This window comes from Ahaetulla prasina, chromosome 9 (assembly GCF_028640845.1).
Source record: "Ahaetulla prasina isolate Xishuangbanna chromosome 9, ASM2864084v1, whole genome shotgun sequence".
NCBI lineage: Eukaryota > Metazoa > Chordata > Lepidosauria > Squamata > Colubridae > Ahaetulla > Ahaetulla prasina.
In genome coordinates this window covers 24,191,905-24,215,199 of record NC_080547.1, presented here as the reverse complement: position 1 = coordinate 24,215,199, position 23,295 = coordinate 24,191,905, and the positions used below count along the sequence as shown (strand labels likewise).

The 23,295-nt window shown below is 42.1% G+C and overlaps 2 protein-coding genes across 6 annotated transcripts in view; both read left to right on the top strand.

The window, feature by feature from the left end:
• DBNL (drebrin like) overlaps positions 1-18,693 on the top strand; it is a 35,763-nt gene extending 17,070 nt beyond the window's left edge. Inside the window, exons 8-14 of one of the 4 annotated variants that reach the window (XM_058194407.1) lie at positions 400-454; positions 969-1,037; positions 7,296-7,404; positions 11,413-11,565; positions 13,844-13,965; positions 14,830-14,929; positions 16,934-18,693. In XM_058194407.1, the coding sequence (XP_058050390.1) occupies positions 400-454; positions 969-1,037; positions 7,296-7,404; positions 11,413-11,565; positions 13,844-13,965; positions 14,830-14,929; positions 16,934-17,073 (748 nt within the window). In that variant the 3' untranslated portion in view covers positions 17,074-18,693. The remainder of the gene's footprint in view (positions 1-399; positions 455-968; positions 1,038-7,295; positions 7,405-11,412; positions 11,566-13,843; positions 13,966-14,829; positions 14,930-16,933) is intronic. The other 3 variants (XM_058194409.1, XM_058194406.1, XM_058194408.1) reach the window with 3 other exon arrangements.
• A 151-nt stretch (positions 18,694-18,844) lies between these two features.
• The window catches only part of LOC131203793 (matrix metalloproteinase-17-like), a 32,889-nt gene continuing 28,438 nt past the window's right edge, over positions 18,845-23,295 (top strand). For both annotated transcript variants that reach the window (XM_058194399.1, XM_058194403.1), the window contains exon 1: positions 18,845-21,161. Coding sequence is in view for 1 of the 2 variants with exons in the window: in XM_058194403.1 (XP_058050386.1) it covers positions 21,132-21,161 (30 nt within the window). In the remaining variant the exon portion in view is untranslated. The remainder of the gene's footprint in view (positions 21,162-23,295) is intronic.

The following is a 23,295-nucleotide window of genomic DNA, read 5'->3' as shown; positions in this document are numbered from 1 at the left end:
ACATTTTGAAATTTGAACATCTATAATGAAAATGAAACTATATATAGAGTTGCAGCATATTTCATAGTGGCATTGGCCAAAATTGTCCTTGAGGGCTCTGCTGTTCTGCATGGTCCATCTCTTGAAATAGAATTCTATAAATATTCCACAGCAAAAAAAAATCCTGTTTGCTTTCAATAAAGTTCTTGCAGTATTATAGTTCTGATATCAGAGATTTAGTTCTGTTCCTCCCTTTTTGGTAATGGGGAGCGGTAAAACTTGTATGCATTTTTTGGTTGTGAATAAACCATCAGATTAAATTAGAAGTGCGCTGAAGGATACCGTTAAGTTTAGAAATTTAAGAGCCTGAATGGCATATTTTTTGTTAACCACAGCTCTTGGTTTTTTTAAAATCTGCAGGAAATTCCAGCAACAACAGGAAACCAACTCAAGAGAACAAGAAAAACAACAATGGGTGAGATTGGAAATGGTCGCATTTTTTCTCTCTGTTTTTAACAAGAGATCTCTGAAGATAGAATTGCTTTCTTGCTTATGAAGATGACATAAGATAGTGAAGAATTCCTAGGCAAGTTCTGAGATGTTTTAGTGCCGTCATGAAGACATAAATGCTGTTTCTGCTGATAATTTGCACCAAGTTTAAAATATAGTAGGTAGAAGTGGAATTCTGGCCATCAATTGCTTATTCTTCTTGATCAGTTGAATGACTTGAGTCAGTGGTCCATAGGAAGAGTTGTCCCTTAACATTCTTCAGCAAAGCCAAGACTTCAGTAGATGAGAATATTTGTAGCTCAGAATTGAATTGTGGACTTTGTGGTGCTCTTTGAGCTTGGTGGTTTTCTTGCAGACGTATCATTATCCCACTAGGTAACATCATCAGTGAAAGCCAAGAGTCTTTATTTCCCTCACCTTGGGTGCCATCATCTCTGGTTGACCTCACCATAAGTGTAAGGGGGCATTTTTTGTTACAGAAGGAGCAAGAAGAAGTTCGCAGCAAGAAAGGTTTCCCACGGAGGAGTGAGTCTGTGGAGAAAGCTCAGGTACACGGGATAAAATTCCTTGCCAGACCGTCCTCACTCTTCACAGTCTGCTAGCATGCAGTGTTATCTGTATCACTTCTAACTTCTTCATATCATTTCTTGGTGCCTATGAGATCAAAGCAGGGATAACTGGTGACTTTCTGGATAACAACTGCAACTCAAGAATCCCATTGCATTCTCTGCGCATTCAATGCACTGCATGCATCATTATGAGCATTGCATGTTTAATACAGACACTCTTGTAGCTGGCAGGTATAAACAGTCCAGCTAGAATTTAACCCAGAAGGATCTTCATGTATCTGCTTCACCTCTTCCTGCCATAGGGAGGTTGAATACTTATATAGATACAAAAATCCTTGTTTCTCTGTTAGTCTTGGTACATCTGAAGACAATCTCTACTCATACATAGTTTTCCAGTAACTAAGAAAGTACCCGACTAATCGTTCTGCAGATAAGGAAACTTCTCCCTTCTAATGATAATTCTAAATATTGATTGTGATTGTTCACTCTTTTTGGGGTTTGTTTTCTTCTGCTGTCCGCTCAGTCTTGCATTTTTTTCTTAAGAACCTTGTCATTGGTTGTTTTGTAATATTTTGGATCATAGTCACAAAAAAGTCATCCTCATTTCTTGGGCTCTTCGCTTGTCATCTCTTTCAATTAAGTTTTTGCCTGCTTCTGAAAACAAAGGCAGGGTAATAATTTGTCATATTTTTTCTTGCCCCATTCCTGTGTCCAAAATGTGATTAAAATCATGGCTGCAGCTGAGTTACTATGTTTCTCACTCAAGTCTTGCCATTGTAAATAACCCCACAAAAATTAGCAGCCCACATTTTTATTACCTGTTTTTTGTTGAAATATGACCTAGAAGTGATTCCTTTGCCAGCAGCTTTGATTTCTGCATGCAAGTTGGGAAAGGAACAAGTTCACTTCCTCTACTCCCTGTAGAAAAATCCAGGAAGTTGTCAGGAAGTAAGATTATTATGTTTTTATTTGCATTTATATCCCGCCCTTCTCCGAAGACTCAGGGCGGCTTACACTATGTTAGCAATAGTCTTCATTCTATTTGTATATTTATATACAAAGTCAACTTATTGCCCCCAACAATCTGGGTCCTCATTTTACCAACCTTATAAAGGATGGAAGGCTGAGTCAACCTTGGGCCTGGTGGGACTAGAACCTGCAGTAATTGCAGGCAGCTGCTGTTAATAACAGACTGCATTAGCAGCCTGAGCCACAGAGGCCCTTCCTTTTTTTTTTTTTTTTTTTCTTTTTGTTCGAAAAGTTTTTATTAGTCAAAAAAGGTTTATACAAATACATATCAGGTATGGTAAATTTTCATTTTTCTTATCTAAAATAAGAATTTTACTCAAATTTTTTAACACATACAACAGCCATAAGGCAAGCAGGTGACACGAAGTAGCAAAGTTTGCAAATTTTAAATACGTAATAAAGAAGAGTCAAGAATAAACAGAATATCGTACAAAAGAGAATAAGGAAAACCAACACAATCCCAAATATCTTTATCACTTCCTAGTTTTGGATCTCAGAACTCTGGGTTCAGCCTGACCCAACTCCAGGGCCGCAACAGCGGCAGCCGCTTCAGCCCCATGATCTATAACCTCCCCTTCTTCAATTCCTGGGTCATCTGATTCCAGGAAGGCTTTGTGTTCCTCCACATAGGCCGTAGCCTCCGCAATTGTACTGATTTTTTTCGTAATGCCCTCCCGGAAAATCATCAATCCCTCTGGCATCAGCCATCTGAAGCCCACTCCTTCTGGTACAATTTGCTTGACAAAAATAATATTTCTTTCTTTTTCACGTACCTGTCTGGGAATCTGCCTCAGAATGGCTATCTCCCTGCCCCTGTAAATCAGTGCCCCACTCCTATGTTTTCTAAGAATTTCATCTCGTCTCTCTTCTCACAAATTTGACATGAACCTCTCTGGGAACTGCATGCGTGCGTGCATATTGCGAATTAACTCTATAAACTCGATCCACATCCCAATTCATGAAATCAACACCTCTCCCAAGAAATTCTCCCAACAATTTAGTCACAACATCTCTCAAGTCTTCTTGGTCCACTTCTTCCAAATTTTGAAACCTAAGGAAATAAGACATTTTATCCATCTGTAGTCCAAGCACAGCATTGCCTGTCGTCTCCTCTCTTTTCTGCACTGCCCGCATCTCACCCTCAGACCTTCCACTTTCTGCTTGTTTTCTGCTGAGACTTGTTGAGTATCCTTTAAATCCTTTTGGATAGTCACAATTTCTTCTCTTATTTCCGTTTGGCCTCTTTGCAAATCATCCAGTTTCTTGTCCATATTGGATAACTTTTCCAGAATTCTCTCCATCTCTCCAGCAGTTGGTCTCTGACCTTTTGCCATTTGAAAAAAAAAAGAATCAAAATCCTCAGGCAAGCACAGTATCCTTGTAATTTCCTCCGGATCCACCAGGGGCACTCACAGGAGCAACGAGTCCAGAGTACAGTTAGTCAACCAGGAACCCGAAGGGAAGTGATGTCATCAAAATTCTCATAGTGAAGGCGGAAGCTGGACGCCACCACTGTTCCCCAGAAGGAGGGGGGGCCTCAAACCTTCCCTCCTAAATTTCTCCATCACCTCTTCTCTCCAGAGCTCCACAAAACCGGTAATCTTCTTATTTTAAGTTCTCCTCTCTCCAAAATAACTCGTGCTCCTTCCAACCGCAGGGGAGAAAACCCCCGCACTCCGGGCACTCCACTCACGTTTACCGATATTCCCTTCCCTTCTCCTCCTCAATTCTACTCCGTGCCCTGTTCACCACCAGGCTGCTGCAGTTATAAATCCAATGCCCCGGTGTCACCGGGCACAGCGGCCCAGGCGACGACCAAAATAATGGCCGCGGCCTGTGGCCTCGAACCCCGCCAAGCCTAGGGCGCCAGCATCGGTCCCCACAGTCCTGTATGTCGGCTGGGAGACCCTGGCGAGCCGTCCGTACGGCAGGTGTCCTTTTCGGAACACCTGGCCCCTGAGGGCCTCGGCGGCGGCCGGATTCGGGCGCTGGAGGCAGGAGAAACCTTCCAGACGTCCGTTGCCACTGGATACCGGAAGTCGTCTCAGAGGCCCTTCCTTTTGATATAGTATGTGGTTAACAGGAAAAAAAAAGACTTTGTGTAGTGATTTAGACATAACAGAACTGTTTATAATTAAACGGTTGTACAGGTAGTCCTTGAGTTATGGCCACAGTTGAGTCCAAAGTTTATGTTGCTAAATGAAACATTTGTTAAGTGAGTTTGCCCCATTTTACAACTTTCCTTGCCACAGTTCTTAAGTGAATCATTGCATTTGTTAAATTAATAACATGGTTGTTTTGTGAATCTGGATTCCCCATTTACTTTGCTTGTTAGAAGGTCGCAAAAAGGGATCACATGACTCCAGGACATTACAATGGTCATAAATACGAGCCCGTTGCCAAGAATCCAAATTTTGATCCTGTGACCATGGGGATGCTGCAAACAGTCATAATTGTGAAAAATGGTCATAAGTCACTTTTTTCAGTGCCGTTGTAACTTTGAACCGTCATGAAATGAATTGTTTTAAGTCAAGGATTACCTGTACGGGTAGTCCTCACTTAACAACCATTTGTTTAGTGACTGCTCAAAGTTAGGATTGCACTGAAAAAAATGACGTATCAATTCCTTGCATTTAACAACCATTGCAGTTTCCCCACAATCTCATGATCGCAATCTTGAGTGTCGGCAACCGGCTCACACTTAACCGTTGCAACATCCTGCAGCCATGTGTTGCCATTTGCGACCTTCCCACTGGCTTTGACAAACAAAGTCAATGGGGAAGCCATCAAGAGGTCACAAGTTGCGGTCACATGGCATCTCACTTAATGACCAAAGGTGATTCACTTAATAACAGTGGGCAAAAAGGTTATAAAATCAGGTGTGTTTACGTGATGTTTCACTTAATGATTGCCCTGCTTAACAATGAATTTTCTGGTCCCTGTCATAATTGAGGATTACCTGTATAGACCTTATTACTAAAACCTCCCCAACTAGCTGTCTTCCAGATTTTGGGAGACTAATTACCAGGATTCCTGGCTATGCTAGGGATTCTGGGAAATTTATCTGATTTCAGCTGCTTTTCAACCACTTCAATTTCATGGTTGCCAGCCAACCAATAGTCCACAGGTGACTGGTTGAAGAAGGTTCTGCTAGAATATGGCTCTTGAGCTGAATTTCCCTAAGGATTCTTGTCTACCCTGTTCTCTATTCACAATGTCAGAGAATATATCTTTTCCCCCAATTGATGGTGGTACTTCCTTGGCTATCTTCTTTATCTTCTTAATGGAATTTTGATTTAGACTCATCCATTTGCATGTGGGATTCTTGGTAACTGTACTCTGTTCTCCTTCCTGTTCTACTATGGGGTTTCCCATAGGGGCATGGACAATTCACTCGGGGATTTAATTTGAGCAAGATGGTTGCTTTCTTCTTGACTTTGCACTGCTTGAGGAAACCTTCTGACTAACTCCATTCTGCATCTCTTGGTTTGTGAAGGTCTACCTCCTTCTGCTAGCAATTTGCAACTCCTTGATCCTTCTGAAACTTTTCCATAGTGGAAAATTAGTGCTGTCCACAGGGACCTTCCTTCATCCTTTAATTCTGTATCTCTCATATGTAGTGAAGGCAATATGCAAACGGATAATGCATCGTACAAGGAGTTCATATGGTATCTTCAGCAAGCCTTGATATCCTATGTGTTCCATTTTTATAATGAACAAGTGATAGTTTGACCCAAAAGCTTCATGTCTTTTGCAGTATCTAGAAAGATTATGCAATGTATCCATTGACTGTTAGATGCTTGCTTTATATCTATGGAGACTCTCAATAATCCTGGTCTGGGTTGTTCCAAAGGTGCTTTTTAAAGAGACAACTGGACTTTCTTTGTTTTCTTTGAAGACATTTCGTTTCTCATCCAAAAAGCTTCTTCCGTTCAAAACCAAAGAAGCTTCTTAGAGTTCAGAACTGAATAAGCTTCTTGGATGAGAAGTGAAACGTCTTCAAGGAAAAACAAAGAAAGTCCAGTTGCCTCTTGAAAAAACACCTTTGTGATGCTTGTTTTATCTTTGGAGAAACTGAGGACCATGGTCTTGAATTTTAGTGAAAGGATGTGGATGTTTATTATTTTTCTACAATACTTTACATCTATCCCCAATCAATCCACTGCAAGATGAAAGCTATTGAATGTTACACACTGTAATCTCCCATACTAGTCCTCTTTTGGCTGGTAGATAGATATTTTTTAACTTCCTTGTTTAGGACAGAGATCAAGAGAGACTGGTCCTAATCTAGCCTTTTAACAACTATGCACACTGGTGTGTATACATAAAAAGGTAAAGGCGTCCCTGCAGATTTTACTCTGCTAGTCATTTCTGATTAAGTGGGTGTGCTTCAGTGGTGGGTTGTTGCCAGTTCTATAGAACCAGTAGTAGAAGCAGCGGGAGGCTCTGCCCACCCACCAGGATGTCATAATTGATGATCTGTGCATGCGCAGAAGCACACGCACGGTCTCCCATTGCAAGCCAGTAGTAAAGGTAAGTAGAACCCACCCCTGGTGTGCTTATCACAGTTTCAAGGCCATTGAGTCACGACTGTTTGAAGACATTTCCACAGCCACGTTGCCAGCATGGCACCATGGAGCACTGTTATTTTCCCACCAAAGTGGTACCTATTTAGCTACTCACATTTGCATGCTTTCAAACTGCTAGGTTGGCAGGAACTGGGGTGAGGACCAAAGCTCACCGTCACATGACGGTCAGGTCTCGAACCTGTGCTGCTGGCTTTCCAAACAGTAAGCCCAGCATCTTAACCACTGAGCCACTGTGCTGCCCTGGTGTATATACATACAACAAATAAAACCTTTTTGATGGATGCCTGCATCCTGAGCTTTCCTTGTTGAATGATTTATTGATTATCTCAAATTCTCTCTTAATCCTCATTCAGCATGGACAGTGGCTGTTCTAGCTAGGGATTGTACGATTTGTTGCTGTGTTGCCCAGCACATCTGGCAGTGTTGGATTGAGGAAAGGATTTTGATGGTTATTAGTAAGATTTTTTTTTTACATTTAGTAACATATATAGGGAGCCAAAAGCAGCACTTTCCCCTTTGCATGCTGAGGCTGGGCATCGGTGGTGTTTACTGCTCTCTCTTCCTTTCCATGCTTTTCGTATTTCACCAGGATTCAGTTATCCTTTTGGTTGTTTTTTAGGAAGCCGCATCACTAGTAGCTCAGCGATCAGTGAATCCTCGCGAGATCTTCAAACAGAAGGAAAGGTCCATGTCTACAGAGGCAGCAACCACCATCTGCTCCCAGCCAGGTATTCTGCGGAGCACTCTTAGACTAGTAGGAAGGCACAGGGCAAGGGGAATTGCTTGCTTCCCTCGGGATGAGATTTTGAGAAGACGACCTTGGCAACTGAGAACATTTTCTTTATTCTCCACCAAACACGTTGTGAAAATTTAAAACCTTGCACCGTAATTGGGGTTTTACTAATTGATTGATACAGGCTAATGCAATTTAAGAACTTATGCATTGGGATGCATGGTTTGATTACAGGTAGTCCTCGACTTACAACAGTTCATTTAGTGACCATTCGAAGTTACAACTGAAAATAATGACTTATGACCATTTTTCACACTTATGACTATTGCAGCATCCCAATGGTCACGTGATTTACATTCAGATGCTTGACAGCTGACTCATATTTATGACTGTTGCAGTATTCAGGAGTCATTTGTGACCTTCCGACAAAATCAGTGGAGAAGCCAGATTCATTTAACAATCATGTTACTAATTTAACAACTGCAGTGATTCACTGAACAAATGTGGCAAGAAAAGTCATAAAATGGGACAAATCAATTTAACAAAATAAATTTTGGGCTCAATTGTGGTCATAAGCCACAATTGCTAAGTGAGACAATTATTTATTTACTTACTTTTTTATTTTTTTTATTTTTATTTTTTGTTTACATTTATACCCCGCCCTTCTCCGAAGACTCAGGGCGGCTTACAGTGTATAAGGCAATAGTCTCATTCTATTTGTATATTTTTACAAAGTCAATTTATTGCCCCCCCAACAATCTGGGTCCTCATTTTACCTACCTTATAAAGGATGGAAGGCTGAGTCAACCTTGGGCCGGGCTCGAACCTGCAGTAATTTACTTACTTACTTACTAGCTGGATACCCATAATTCGCTATGAAACTATGTGCTTGATAAATTGACACTTACAGCCTGAAACTTAATGTAGAATGTGTAACTCCGTAGCATCAGAGTGTGTTAATATAATGCAACTGGCAGTTGGAACAGAGGGGGAGTGGGAGCAGAATGTCCCAGCCCGCAGCATCCATTGGTATTCATCTGGCTAGCATCCTGTCCGTGTCAGCATTCCAGAAAAACCCCTCGCCAAGTAAAAACTCCGAAGCACGCATCTTTCAAAGTTCTTTTACTAGGGTAGGTAAACTGGCACATCTGGGAAAAATCCGAATCTGAGAGATCTGATTCCCTCAGTAAATCAAAAAAACCCAAACCACCCCCTGACTCCTCTGCCGATCACATGCTCCAATCGCCAACCGTCCCATCTCGAGATATCGCTCCAACCACTCCTCCTCCAGATGCAGGACCGGCCTGACCTTGACTGGCAGGAAAAATGTCTAATGGCAACCCCTCTATTAAATCCCCCCTCCTACTTTCCCACATATGAGAAAGTGGCAGCACGGAAGCTTCCAGCCTAGTACGGCTTTCAAAGCTGACAGTCAGTGTGTGAGAGAGTTGTGGGGTGTTTGGAAACTCAAACAGTATTTACTGTGTGAACAAGAAGGAGACCGGAAGGAGCTGGGCATGGCTTAGCTCAGCTGTTCTGTAGTAAAGCTGCTTGCTGCTGTGAAAGTGAAACTCCTCTGCCTGTGTTTTGCATTTGGAACAGATTTCTTTTGAGGTGGGGAGGGGGAGTAGAACTCTTTAGCATCAGAGCGTGTTAATCATAATATAGGAAATACTAATGCTCTGATTGTAATTTCAAAAAATCCTTCCTTACTGAGCACCTAGACGCCAAGAGGAACATACACGGCAAATTTCAAGTTTTTAGGCTTTATGGTTCTGGAGATTTCTTGATTAATGCATGAGTGGTTTTTGCTTTTATATAGATTGATATATAGATTTTTGTCCATTTTTTGCCCATTTTTGCGAAAAATAGGGCACGCAGAGGGTTTGGGAGGCTGGCAGAGTGCTCCTGGGGGCTGTTGGAGGGCAAAAACACCCCCGTTTTTGCAAAAACCGGCAAAAAACGGGTCTGTTTTTCTGCAGGTCTCCCAAACCCTTTGAGCACCCCGGTTTTGCGAAAAACGGGCCCATTTTTTTGCAAAAATGGGACAAATGGGGCAGGGCTTCGGGAGGCCAAAAATGGCTGTATTGGGTGTATAAGACGCACCATTTCCACTCTCTCTTGGGGGGGAGGAAGTGTGTCTTATACTCCGAAAAATACGGTAATGTTGCCTCATTATATGACCTTTCTTGCCATAGTTGTTAAATGAATCACTGCAGTTTTTTAGTAAGTAACCCAGTTCTTAAGTGAATCTGACTTCCCCATTGGTTTTGCGTGTCAGAAGGTCGCAAAAGGTGACCCCAGGACACCGCAACCATCATAAATATGAGTCAGTGGGCTGGGAAGTGGCTCACCAGGCTAATGTAGCCTGTTATTAACACACAGCTGCCTGCAGTTACAATTACTGCAGGCTCGAGTCCCACCAGGCCCAAGGTTGACTTAGCCTTCCATCCTTTATAAGGTAGGTAAAATGAGGACCCAGATTGTTGGGGGGGCAATAAGTTGACTTTGTATATAAATATACAAATAGGATGAGACTATTGCCTTCCGTACGGAAGCCGTACGGGTCTGGATGGGGAGAAACAGACTCAAGCTCAATCCCTCCAAGACGGAGTGGCTGTGGATTCCGGCACCCCGGTACAGTCAGCTGCATCCGCAGCTGACTGTTGGGGGCGAGTTAGTGGCCCCAAAGGAGGTGGTTCGCAACTTGGGCGTCCTCCTGGATGGCCGGCTGTCCTTTGAGGAACATCTGGCAGCCGTCACCAGGAGGGCTTTTACCATGTTCGCTTGATTCGCCAGTTGCGTCCCTTCCTTGACCGGGATGCCTTATGCACGGTCACTCACGCTCTGGTTACGTCTCGGCTGGATTATTGCAATGCTCTCTACATGGGGCTGCCCTTGAGGTGCACCGGAGGCTGCAGTTAGTCCAGAATGCAGCTGCGCGAGTGGTAATGGGAGCCGCTCGAGGCTCCCACGTAACACCTCTGCTCCGTGGTTGCACTGGCTTCCTGTGGTCTTTCGGGTGCGCTTCAAGATCCTGGTTACCACCTTTAAAGCGCTCCATGGCTTAGGACCCGGTACTTACGAGACCGCCTGCTGTTACCGTATGCCTCCCATCGACCAGACGCTCTCACAGAGGGCCTTCTCAGGTGCCGTCCGCCAAACAATGTCGGCTGGCGGCTCCCAGGGGTAGGGCCTTCTCTGTGGGAGCACCGACGCTCTGGAACGAACTCCCCCCTGGCTTACGTCAAGTTCCTGATCTTCGGACCTTCCGTCGTGAGCTAAAAACATACTTATTTATTCAAGCAGGACTGGCATAAATAGTGATTTTAAATTGGGGTTTTAGAGATTTTAAACATTTGTAAATTTTTTAATTTTTAAATTATCGGCCATTTATTAATAGTTTCTTTTAATTTCTTTTAATTGTATATACTCTGTATTTTATTTCGGCTGTACACCGCCCTGAGTCCTTCGGGAGAAGGGCGGTATAAAAATCTAATAAAACTAAACTAAACTAAACTAAACACAATGTAAGCCGCCCTGAGTCTTCGGAGAAGGGCGGGATATAAATTCAAAAAAAAAAAAAAGTGTCCGAATTTTGATCATGTGACCATGGGGATGCTGCAATGGTTGTAAGTGTGAAAAACAGGCGAAAGTCACTTTTTCTCAGCACCCTTGTAACTTTGAACAGTCACTAAACTAATGGTTGTAAGTTGTGTACAAGTCACAAACGCTGTGCTGCTTCTGAATAAAAATGGATAGAACTTGGCAGTAACTGAGCAGCAACTCAGCCAAGGACTCCTTGTTGTATAAGACAGGGGTCTCCAACCTTGGTCCCTTTAAGACTTGTGGACTTCAACTCCCAGAGTCCCTCAGCCAGCAAAGCTGGCTGAGGAACTCTGGGAGTTGAAGTCCACAAGTCTTAAAGGGACCAAGGTTGGAGAACCCTGGTATAAGAGACACGGGCCATTTGTGTTCTGGACTGACTTGGCTCCTTTCCTAGGCAAGTTACGGAGCCCTTTCCTTCAGGAGAGAAACCAGGTGGAGACTCCTGCATCCCCTCTCCAACCTGCCACGCAAGATGTTCCTCCTCCTCCTCCTGTTGTTCGTTCGTCTGGTCACGACACACCTCCAGTTTTTCCTGTTCCCGAACTTGGTAAAAGCATTATATGAGAGCATGCGGTTTCTGTTCCTTGATTACACTACCTTTTTTTAAACAGCAAGAGGTGTTTTTTTTAATAGCCAATGGTAGTTCTGCCTTTTTTCCCCCTGCCTCCCAGTTGGAAGATACACCTGAAGTTTATTTTATTTATTTACTTGTTTTAGAAACATCTAAGGCTTCCCAACTCTTGAGTGACGTACAGTAAAAAAATCAATGGTGCAATACAGTTTAACACAGTTAAAATAATACAACTCAAAGAAACAACCCCATTGCCAAGTGCCAGACAAAAAGGAGCCATTAGAAGACCTTTTCTTGTGGGAAAAGGTGTTCCAAGCTTCGTGAAAGTACCCTTGACCCGGGGGTGAAATGCTCCCGGTTTGGACCGGATCGGCCGATTCGGTAGCAATGGCGGCAGGTGGTTCGGAGAACCGGTAGCAAAAATCCCTGCTCCCACCCCATGCCCAGCTGAGCCATGCGATCATCAGAGCCTTTTTTTTAACCTTTTAAAAGCATTTTTTTAACAACCTCTTCGGCTGAAGAGGTGGCAAAAATGCTTTTAAAGGGTTAAAACAAGGCTCTGAGGATCCCAGCTGAGGTGCCTGATGATCAGAGGCTTTTTTTTTTTACTTTTAAAAGCCTTTTTTAAAAGGTAAAAAAGCTGAAGTCTGCTAGGCAAAAAATGGGGTGGGTGGGGGGTTCATTTGAGAGAGAGAGAAAGAAAGAAAGAAAAACGGAGGGAGGGAAAAAGGAGAGGAAGGAAGGACTACAAATCTGGCACTAGACGCAGCTTCAGAGGATAAACCAGGGCTGGAAGGGACCTGGAGGTCGTCTAGTCCAACCCTGCTCCAGCAGGACATTGTTAGTGAGTTTCTGTCTTTTGATCTCCCAGTCACATGGTTACATAGCCACGCCCATCGAGTCACATGATCCCACGCCCACCAAGCCACGCCCACAGAACCGGTAGGAAAAAAGTTTAGATTTCACTACTGCCTTGACCAAGCCATGATTTTCCCAGAGGGTTTAAAATTAAATAGGTTTTAGAAAAATAAGAAGACTTTTATGTTACTTTTTATGTGCAGCATACATGTAGACCTTGTTTATCTTTTTTTCCCCTCATGAGAAAGCTGAATTTGACTACAAAGCTGTTCCAGTCCAACGTTTTCCAAGCTATTTGCTTCATTACCGTAATTTTACCAAGAAGAAGGATTTTTGATTGGGACAGCTTCAGGTTCACTGTACTCTTTATACCTCTTGCACACATGTAAATGCATTTCTTTTAATACACGGATGCACCCAGGGCATGGGTACATTCTCACGACCAAACTCTCCCCAGTCCTGCTCTCAGAAGGTCTTTACCAAGCCTTTGTTTAACCAAATCTGTGTCTCATTCTCCATTAGCTAGATTTGTTAACAGTGGAACAAACCAGCGCTGCTGTTCTCACCCTTATGTCAAAAGGAACCCTTCCCTGAATTTACTTCTTATTTTGTTGTGGTGAGAAGATGTGAAATGTGCAGCTTCATTCATCCATCTCAGTGATCTTTCTTTTCTTCAAAAGCTTGAGATGTCCGTTGTTGCCCCAACAAGAAACTGTTCAGTTTCTCCATGTATTGTGTAGTGTGTGTGTGTCCCGTTTCCTCCGTGTGGGCATTGGTGCAATCTTCTTGCTGCAAAAACTTACCGGAAGGGGAAACTGGTGCAATAGGACTGGGTATTTTGTTAATATGATTTATTGGGTTTGGAATTTTCTGTCTCCACTGTGAGTTGTACTGTGTTGGTGCACTGAGGGAGCTCAGCCAATCTCATTGTTCATATGTTGTGCACTGACAATAAAGATTTGAAACAAATTAGAGCCCATGAGTTTGCACTGTGTGTAAAAAGGTTAATGTGTTGGTGTAGTAGTTAAGATGCTGTCTCAGAAAACAGGAAAGTTGAGTTTTAGTTCTGCCTTAGGCATGAAAACGGGCTAGGTGACTTTGGGCCTGTCACTCTATTTCAGCCCAATTCACCTTACAGGGTTGTTGTGAGGAAAACAGGAGGAGTAAATGTGTTATAGATAAGTTGGCTACCTTGAGTTACTTGTAAAACGAATAAAGGCAGGATAAAAATTAAAGTGAGACATGCTAAGACAAGTAAGCTGCTTGTTGTATTGAAAGGAGAGCAAGAGAGATACTGAGGGGAAAAAGCTACTAAATCAGAGAAGAAATAAACCCAGGAGCATGAGTTCCACTGTTTCTCAATGTTGAAGATTGAAATTGAGAATGCTTCTTTCAGGTAATTCTGTCAGGGAGGAGAACCACAAGGCAGGAGCTGCAACCTTCCAACCGGAGGTAGAAAAGGAGGCTGTGTACGAGGAACCCCCAAACCAGCATGTTATCTATGATGAGCCCCCTGAGGTCAGTCTCTGCTAGCAAAAGATCAATACAAATTGGATTATTCTTGGTTGCATTAGCAAGATAACATTGTTATGTGCTTTGCTGTTTTTTAATCAAAATATCTGTAAGAAAAAAATACTTTATATTTGCAATTTCCTTAATTTCTCGAGCATGCTTTCTTATGTAAATGTAATTGGGGAAACCTACATTAATATAAGAACAATATAATTTTTGTCAAACACTCAGACCAACTCACCTTACATTCATACCTTTGCTGACTGTTTGTTATCTTCCTGATATTCCTGGGGACAGTAATGAAATGTGAAGGTGAAGGTTCGTTCTCCGAACTTGTGGATTGGTTTCCAAATGTTTCGTTACCAAGTTAGGTAACATCTTTCAGTAATGCAATGAATATGCTTATGTTCTGTTCAAAACTTCTTCCATGGATTTTTGCCTGGAAGATGATGTAGATCAGGTCATGTGACCTTGTGACAACTGACTTGGTAGATCTTACCAAAAAAAAAAAAAATCCTTCAGAAATCCATGATAAACTTCTTTAAATTATTCCTTTCAGAAATTAAGCCGTATTTCTATAAATTATATTTTTATAAATTACTCTTATGTTTCTGGTTTTGTACACTTGCATCAGAACGTGCATTGAAATTTGTTAGTACAACCTGCTCTGACTATGTCACCTTCCAAATGTGGGGCTTTCAACTCTCAAAATTCTCAACCTTAGTTATTGTCTTTTGGCAATTCTGGGGCGGGAGCAGGCCATGGTTGGGAAAAGACATTTTAGTGAATGAATTGTGGTCAAAAGATTGATGACCTCTGATTCAGTATATCATTCTTTGTCTTGCTAACTCTTCTTTGTTTTGGGAACAGCCTGAAGATACTAACTATGATTATAGTGATGCCTACCAAGAAAACCTTAACACGGAAGGAAAAGGAATTTGTGCCCGTGCCCTGTATGATTACCAAGCTGGTATGTTTGATACGTTTTTCTTTCATAAGTTCCTCATATTAGGAACAGGTGAGGTTTTTTTTTCTTATGTTTAAAAAAATCAGACATTTGCAAGTCAGAAAACTACATTTTAGAGCTTAAATTAAGATTACTGAAATAAAAAGGTGTTTTCTTCTTACCCTTAGCAGAAGCAATAAAAAATTGAAGCTCCACCTGTACAGTTAGAATGTACTCTGGGGCTACTTGAATATGGAAAGTATATAGGTAGAAGTTGTGTTTTTAGGCACAAGCATTGAGTGCAACTCTCAAAGCCTGCCCAATTCTTCCTGCTGAGTGGTAACTTTTAACATGCCAGCAGAATGAATGTATTAAATGTTTCATTCCCTCGTGTTTAATCCGACTTTATTTTTTAACCATGGCTCTGCAGTTTGCTTTTGTTGGTTGAATGTAGGCCCAGCTCACCACTCAAAAGTCTGATGCAATCTTCAGCTCAGAAAAACGTTGCTCAGCTCAGATTTAAAGGCTGAAATATAATACATGATATTGGGAGTCTGCAGAAAGGAGGACTAATAATCCACAGTGAAAGAATAAGCAGCGTTAGAAAAGAAGAGGTTAAATGATTAAGTACTTGAATTTGGCATAAGGCAACCCAGATTACTACATGTGTTATTTAAATAAAATTGAAACAGGTTGAGGTTAGAGAAGAATTTCTTGACCTTGGCACTTCTAGGAATTCTGCAACTTTGCACTGCATTATGGGAGTTGGAGTCCACACATCTTAAAGTTGCCAAGATTGAGAAACCATGGTTTACACATAGTCCTCAATTTATGACCATAGTTGGAACCAGAACTTCCATCACTAAGCGATGCAGTCGTTAAGTGAATTTCGCCTGATTTTATGAGCTTTCGCCACAGTTGTTAAGCGAATCATGCCATTGTTAAATCCATCTTCTCCCACTGACTTTGCTCATTGGGAGCTCCCTGGAAGGTCACAAAGGGCAGTCACATGACTCCAGGACACTGCAATTGTTATAAATGCATAATACCGTGTTTCTCCAAAAACAAGGCTGGGTCTTATTTTCTTTTGACCCCTAAAAAAATGGCTACGGCTTCTTTTAGGAGGGTTCTAATTATTGATTCATCTCGCGGCAGTGGCACCCACAGCCCCGCCCAGCAAGAGCCCGCTGCTGGCCCACTTCTGCGGCTCCTTGCCTCCACCTGCACGCATCGCCCCGGCCTCTGGTTTGTCTTCAGATGCCTTCCGGAAAGCCGTCTGCAGCCAATAATAAAGCTCCAGATCGATCCAGAGTTCTGTTATCAGCTGCAGATAACAGATGCCGGCAGGGATCTGAAGGCAAAGCGGAGGCTAGGGCGATGCGTGCGAGTGGCGGCAAGTGGCCGCAGAAGAAGGGAAGGCTGGTGTCGGAGTGTGCGAGGCCTGGTAAGTAGGGCAGCTCCACCACCCCCATCCCACTCCAGGTTATTTTTACTTGTGTGCCTCGCCCCACCCCCTGCACCCTGGGGTGGGCGGAGTCTTAATTAGGGCTAATTTTGTGGGTGGGGCTTAATTTGATCAGATGCACTCAAAAATGTGATGGGGCTTCTTTTCAAGGTGGGTCGTCTTTTTGGAGAAACACGGTAGTTGCCAAGTGCTCAAATTTTGATCACATGACTGCAGGGAAGCCAGGACAGTTGTAAGTACGTGAGCCAGTCGTAACTAACATTTTTCAGTACTGTCATAATTTCAAAACATCAGGATCAAAGTCAGTGTGGGACCAGGGACCATTTCTGTGGAAAGAGGAAAGGCCATGGTATCGTGTGCTGCCTGCATCCCATGGATGGGGCTTCCCTTGTTTGTGTGCCATGGTGTCTGCCATACTGTGGTCCGGTGCCGGTCCATGGACCAGGGGTTGGTGACTCCTGTTTTAGTCTATTGGGCCAGTTACTTTCTTTATTTTATATATATATTTTAAAATTCTTTTTAGAAAATAACATGGAAATTGTGTTTTGTTTCCCGTCTTTTAGCTGACGACACAGAGATCTCTTTCGACCCTGAGAACATTATCACAAATATTGAGATGATTGACGAGGGCTGGTGGCGAGGTTACGGGCCCGATGGTCACTTTGGGATGTTTCCAGCCAACTACGTGGAACTTATTGAATAAGGGATGCTCGCCCTGGTGGGGGGGACGAGTGCAAGTAATGTCTGAAAGACCAACTTTCCTCAAAACCACTTCTTGGAGATGAAGCTGTGTTATGATTTTCTTTTAAAGAGGGGGGGGCAATGCTTCGTGCCCCCGTTGCTGGCAAAACCCTCTGTCGGCTTGGTGAAGCGGATCCTTTTTCTGTTCTGTTCATTTTCCTTAACAGGCATTTTCAGATAGAGATGGACATCAGTTTGGGGGACAGACAATTCTTCTGTTTGTTCAGAGAGGGAGGAAGATCATGTAGTGGGAAGCGCACCGGACAAAACCACTCTCTGCAGGCACACATGGATCATGGTACTCTTGAATATCAACCCAGGCTCTTTTGAAGAAAGGGAAGCGATGGTCAGACCTTTTCAATCTGCCTATTGTAACTTTGCAAGATAGCACGAGAGAACAGAAATCTTAAGAAATTAATGTTACCTTTGATTGAGGCTGCAGCCCACAACCCACGTACTCCAGAGTGCTGCTTTGGGGGAAATGGATTGTTTATAGCTTGCTTTTGAAGGACGGCCTGTTTGGAATTGCTCCAAGGGAAAACTGCTTGAAAGAGCAGAATTATCCATGCTTTCTGCCAGCTTCTTTTGTGCAGCTTCGTTCCATTTCAGTGGAGCAATTCTTTAGGGAAGACGGTGCCCTCGGACCTCTCCGCCACTTAACATACAAGCTGATTGGGGTTGGAAGCTCTTGGAGCATTTGTAGAAATTCTTATCCTTGCAATAAGGCAAAAGGCTGTTTCCTTTTCTCGTGGCAGAAGAGATTCAGATATCACTTCAATAATCCCCATAGCTAATGAGCCAATTGACCCCAAATCAAGGCTTATCTCTGAGCTGGTGTTAGGTGCACACAGCTTTAAATACTATGCTTGTGTGTTGGTGGGTTTGCTGGATAGGATTCTGGTTTATTCAATTACCCTTTCTGGAATTTAGGGGTGGGAGGACAAAAGTGCATTAAATTTGGCTGTGGTAAAATTGGAATTCGTTTCTTCCTCTGCCTTTTTTGTGGGTGTGTGTTTTTTTTAATAAACTAAAATATTTTTTTAAAAATCTGGCAGCTGAATACGCAAGAATGATACCAGTTCTGAAACTGGATATTAAATACCTTCAGGCCCAGTGTTTCCCACAATTTCTCTTTACAGTATAGAGGCATAATGTTTAACTTCCAAAAGGCAAAGTTTTATGTTTTATTTTGTTTCGCTGGCTCAAGATAGTTTTAACAGGCTTGCCAGACTTTTCATAATTACCCAGGCAGATCAAAGAATTTATGAGTTGGAAGAGATCCTTTCATTTAAACCCATTCCCTGGTCAGTGTAGGAATCTAATAGGTAGCCATCTCACCCCTCTTTTAAAACCTGAAGTGAGAGCAAGGCCATAACTCCCATTGCTTAATCGTCTTTATACAATACGTAGAATCCTTGATTGTTGCAATTGCTTTTCACAGCCTCATGTTCAAAATTCTCCTTTTTCCAGCCTTTGGCTATTCCTGAAGATTTATGATGGGGTAAAGAAGCTAATAAATTGTGACAAAATAACAATGAACAGAAATTAAAATGACCACAATAAACCTGTGAATTGGATTATTTTTTTTAGTTTTGGAAAATAGTTTACTCGCTATAACTATGAAATGAGTGGTAGTCTCAATATTTGCAGAGAAATTTGAGGAAAATAGCTCAAAGTGCCAGAAAAAAAGAAGTGAAACAAACAAAGTTAGAAAACAGTTTTTCTCCTGTGTAGATCTTGTAAGCAAAGAGATGTTGGCCAGCTATTATTTTCAAATCTTGATGGCCACTGCAGGCAGAAATAAGATGCTGAGAATTCTAATTCATGCAAAACGTTAGGAAGCCTAAAATATTGGAATGTATTTACCTTCAGAGAAATCTCAGATTTAAACAACTGTTTTGTAAAATGTATCTTTTGGTACATAATCCATAATGTCAAACTGACATTCTCCTTGTTTTCATCATGCATCTTGTGATGGAGTGAATTGTTAGCTCCTTATCAGCAAAATTGTTTGCTGTGAATTAGATCTGTAAATCTGGTCACCTGTATTATAATTTATCTTCTTTACATCACATTGATTTACTAAACACTGTTCAGAAAGATTTAGAATTAAAACAGCAGTCAAAAGAACATTGTCTTAAAGGGTAGCAAAGCATCATAATTGGATAAATGGTGGGTGTTTGGGCACTCCAGTGCATAGCACCTCCTTCGATTTTGTTTAAGCATAAGTTTGCCTTCCATTATTTTGATGATGGAAATTACAGTTCAGTAAGATATAAAAGACTACAAATTCCCCATTTCTTAATATATCTTTAAAAGCAACCAGTTTGGTCATGAAATGGTTTTTGTATGAGTCAATCAGTACCCATTTGTCTTGCAACCTCAATATAAATGATATTGATAACCGGAGACACCAGTACAGGCAGTCCTCAACTTACGACCACAATTGAGTCCAAAATTTATATTGCTAAGTGGGACAGATGTTAAGTGAATTTTGCCTTATTTTACATCCTTTCTTGCCATAGTTGTTAAGTGAATCACTGCACTTGTTAAGTCAGTAACACAGTTGTTAAGTAAATCTGGCTTCCCCATTGCTTGTAAGAAGGTTGCAAAAGGTGATCACATGACCCCGGGACATTGCAACCGTCTTAAATATATGAACCGGTTGCCAAGCATCTGGATTTTGATCACGTGACTATGGGGATACTGCAGCAGTCATGTGAAAAGTCGCTTGTTTCAGTGTCATAACTTTGAACGATCACTAAATGAACTGTTGTAAGTCAAGGAATACCTGAACCCTTTCAACGTGAGGGGAGGAAATTCTCACGTGCTATTTATTTATTTATTATTTAGATTTTTATACCGCCCTTCTCCCGAAGGACTCAGGGCGGTGTACAGCCAGATTAAAACAATACAATATACAATTTTAAAACAACAAATTAAAATAACATATTCTATAATGGCCGAAAAATTTAAAAACCATCAAATTTGACCCAATAAAACAGAATACTCAATTTAAAATTATTAAAATTCAAAACATTCAAAATTTAAAAATTAAGAATTAAGCCAGTCCCACTTGGATGAACAAGTACGTTTTCAATTCACGGCGAAAGGTCCGAAGGTCAGGTAATTGACGCAAACCAGGGGGAAGTTCGTTCCAGAGGGTAGGTGCTCCTATAGAGAAGGCCCTTCCCCTGGGGGCCGCCAGCCGGCATTGCTTGGCGGACAGTATCCTGAGAAGACCCTCTCTGTGTGAGCGTACGGGTCGGTGGGAGGCACAAGGTAACAGCAGGCGGTCCCGTAAGTACCAAATTACTTCTACAGGTAGTCCTCAGCTTACAACAAGTGACCGTTCAAAGTTACAACACCACTGAAAAATGTGATTACTGTTTTTCACACTTATGAGTGTTGCAGCATCCCCTTGCTCATGTGATCAAAATTCAGATGCTTGGCAATTGACTCATATTTATGACGGTTGCAGTGCCCCAGAATCATGTGATCACCTTTTGGGACCTTCTGTCAAAGCAAAGTCAGTGAGGGCCGGTTTAGCTCACGCTGGTAAAGCCTGTTATTAAGAACACAAAGCCTGCAATTACTGCAGGTTCGAGCCCGGCCCAAGGTTGACTCAGCCTTCCATCCTTTATAAGGTAGGTAAAATGAGGACCCAGATTGTTGGGGGGGCAATAAGTTGACTTTGTAAAAATATACAAATAGAATGAGACTATTGCCTTATACACTGTAAGCCGCCCTGAGTCTTCGGAGAAGGGCGGGGTATAAATGTAAACAAAAACAAAAAAAAAATTCACTTAACCATGTTACTAATTTAACAACTACAGTGATTCACTTAACAAATGTGACAAGAAAAGTCATGAAATGGGGCAAAAATCAACAAATTTCTCACTTAGCAACATCAATTTTGGGCTCAATTGTGGTCGTAAGTCGAGGACTCCCTATACTCTCTTCTCTGAAGACCTAAGATTGTGTGGTCTCCAACACTAAGTTTCATCTGCGGCAGCTTCTATGGGAAGAGGTGGAGTTTCCTGCCGCACTGTAAGATTTGTCAAGCCTTTCATGGATCTCTTGGTTGGAAATGATGGCTGTGAAGGGTGGGGGTGGCAGTTGGGTTGCCTAATTGAATTAAGTAGGTCAGGTAGACAGGAGGGGGGGGTGCAGAGGGGCAGGACACGAGAGACAGAGACGGATAATCAAATCCAGGGCAGACCTCCATTTCATTTCCATTTGTCTCCGTTCCTCCCCTGAGACCCGCTGCCACCAGCAAAGAAATCATTATTGTAGTGTTCTTTACAGCTCAGGAAATGCATCATGAAGTCTGTTTGCTTCAAAAGGATGTTTAATGCTACTTGAAAGATGCAGAAAGGGGTGGTTCCCGCACATACACTCCCTCCCAAAAAAAAAGAAGAAAAGAAAATCCGAAGTCCCTAGAGCCAGGGTGAGCCTTTCTATCTGTGAGCCACACAGCCCTAGAGCTCTACAAGAATTGATGGAGTTTCATGAGAAAGTTAACTCAAACATGGCCAATTTTCCGTCACTGGAGCTTTGCCTCTTGCCCAGGGCATCTGGGGTTTCTTAAACGAACAGAATATCCTAGAGCAGAGGTCTCCAACCTTGGCAACTTTAAGCCTGGAGGACTTCAACTCCCAGAATGGGAGTTGAAGTCCGCCAGGCTTAAAGTTGCCAAGGTTGGAGACCCCTGTTCCAGAGGAGAGTACAAGTAACCTCGACTTAACCATTCAGAGTTAACGGCACTGAAAAATGTAATTTATGATCGTTTTTTACAGTTACAACCTTTCCAGCATCCCCATGATCCTGGGATTAAAATTCAGATGCTTGGCAACTGGTTCATATTTATGACCGTTGCTGTGTCCCAAGATCATGTGATCACCTTTTGCAACCTTTATGACCAGTCAATGGGAAAGCCAGATTCACCTAACAACTGAGTAACTTACCAACTGCAATGATACTCTGAACTTTGGCAAGAAAGGTCTTAAAACGGGGCAAAGCTCACTTAACAAATATCTCACTTAAGAACAAATCTTGGGCTCAAGTGTGGTCATAAGTCAAGGACTACCAGTAATCATTAGACTTGCAGGTGTCATATTTTGCCCTATGGTACCTATGTTGTTTTTAACACTTGTTACCTGGATTCTGGGGAGGAAGGAGTTGCAGTGGCTGTCACTCAGTTTAAAAACAACATAGCTAGTGTGTATTTATTTCACTCCATCCAACTCAATAAGTAATACTTGATGACAAAGGCAGATTTGGGGTGGTTGTCCCTTCCTACATCATCTACCTTCTAAAGCAGGGGTCTCCAACTTTGGCAACTTTAAGACTTGTGCACTTCAATTCCGCAAAGCTGGTTGAGGAACTCTGGGAGTTGAAGTCCACAAGTCTTAAAGTTGCCAAGGTTGGAGACCCCTGTTCTAAAGATCTTCCCAACTCCATTCTGCCAGCTTTTTATCTTTCTTTCTGGGAGGTACACCTATTTCTAAACTCTTGGCTCTTGGAGCCATTCAACATTATTATTGTCCAAGGATCCTTGTGAACCCAGGATAGACCCCAAAAGCAGGGAAGGTTTGTAAGTGGGGCTAATACTAAGCCATAAAACAGTTCCACCTGTCTTGGCCTTAGCATCCTGCATAATCTAGTTGATTGTGGCTTATTGGTAACCAGTGCTTCAACAAGTATTGGAACAAACCATGATTGGGGAAAACTGCCATGTTCCCAATTTTTGCTTTTAATGAATCTTTAAGAGCAAAGGCAGGCAGTTGGCCTAGAGCCACCACATTGCTCTCATGTTGAATCAAATTATATAATTCATTTAGGACTTTTTCCCATCTAGTTTAATATAGACTCTTTTAACTGGTAGACTTTTCCAAAGTCCATATTTATCATTTAAATTTCTAGGACGATGCACATGCCAAAGACTGTCAGTGACAGATAGAGATTATTCAGTTGTCCTTTTAATGAGAAATGTTGATCAAGCCTAGCAATTTTTTTTTTATTGAAAGAGTTTTAAAAAACAAAAACATTTTCCCCTTTTTCCCCCCTCCCTCCCAAAAAAAAAAAAAAAACCTTCCCCCCTCCCTCCCCCCCCCCCCCGGCTTCCCGGGTCAATCACAAGGTATTGTTATACATAAACCAAGCATAGAATAAAATTTTCCTT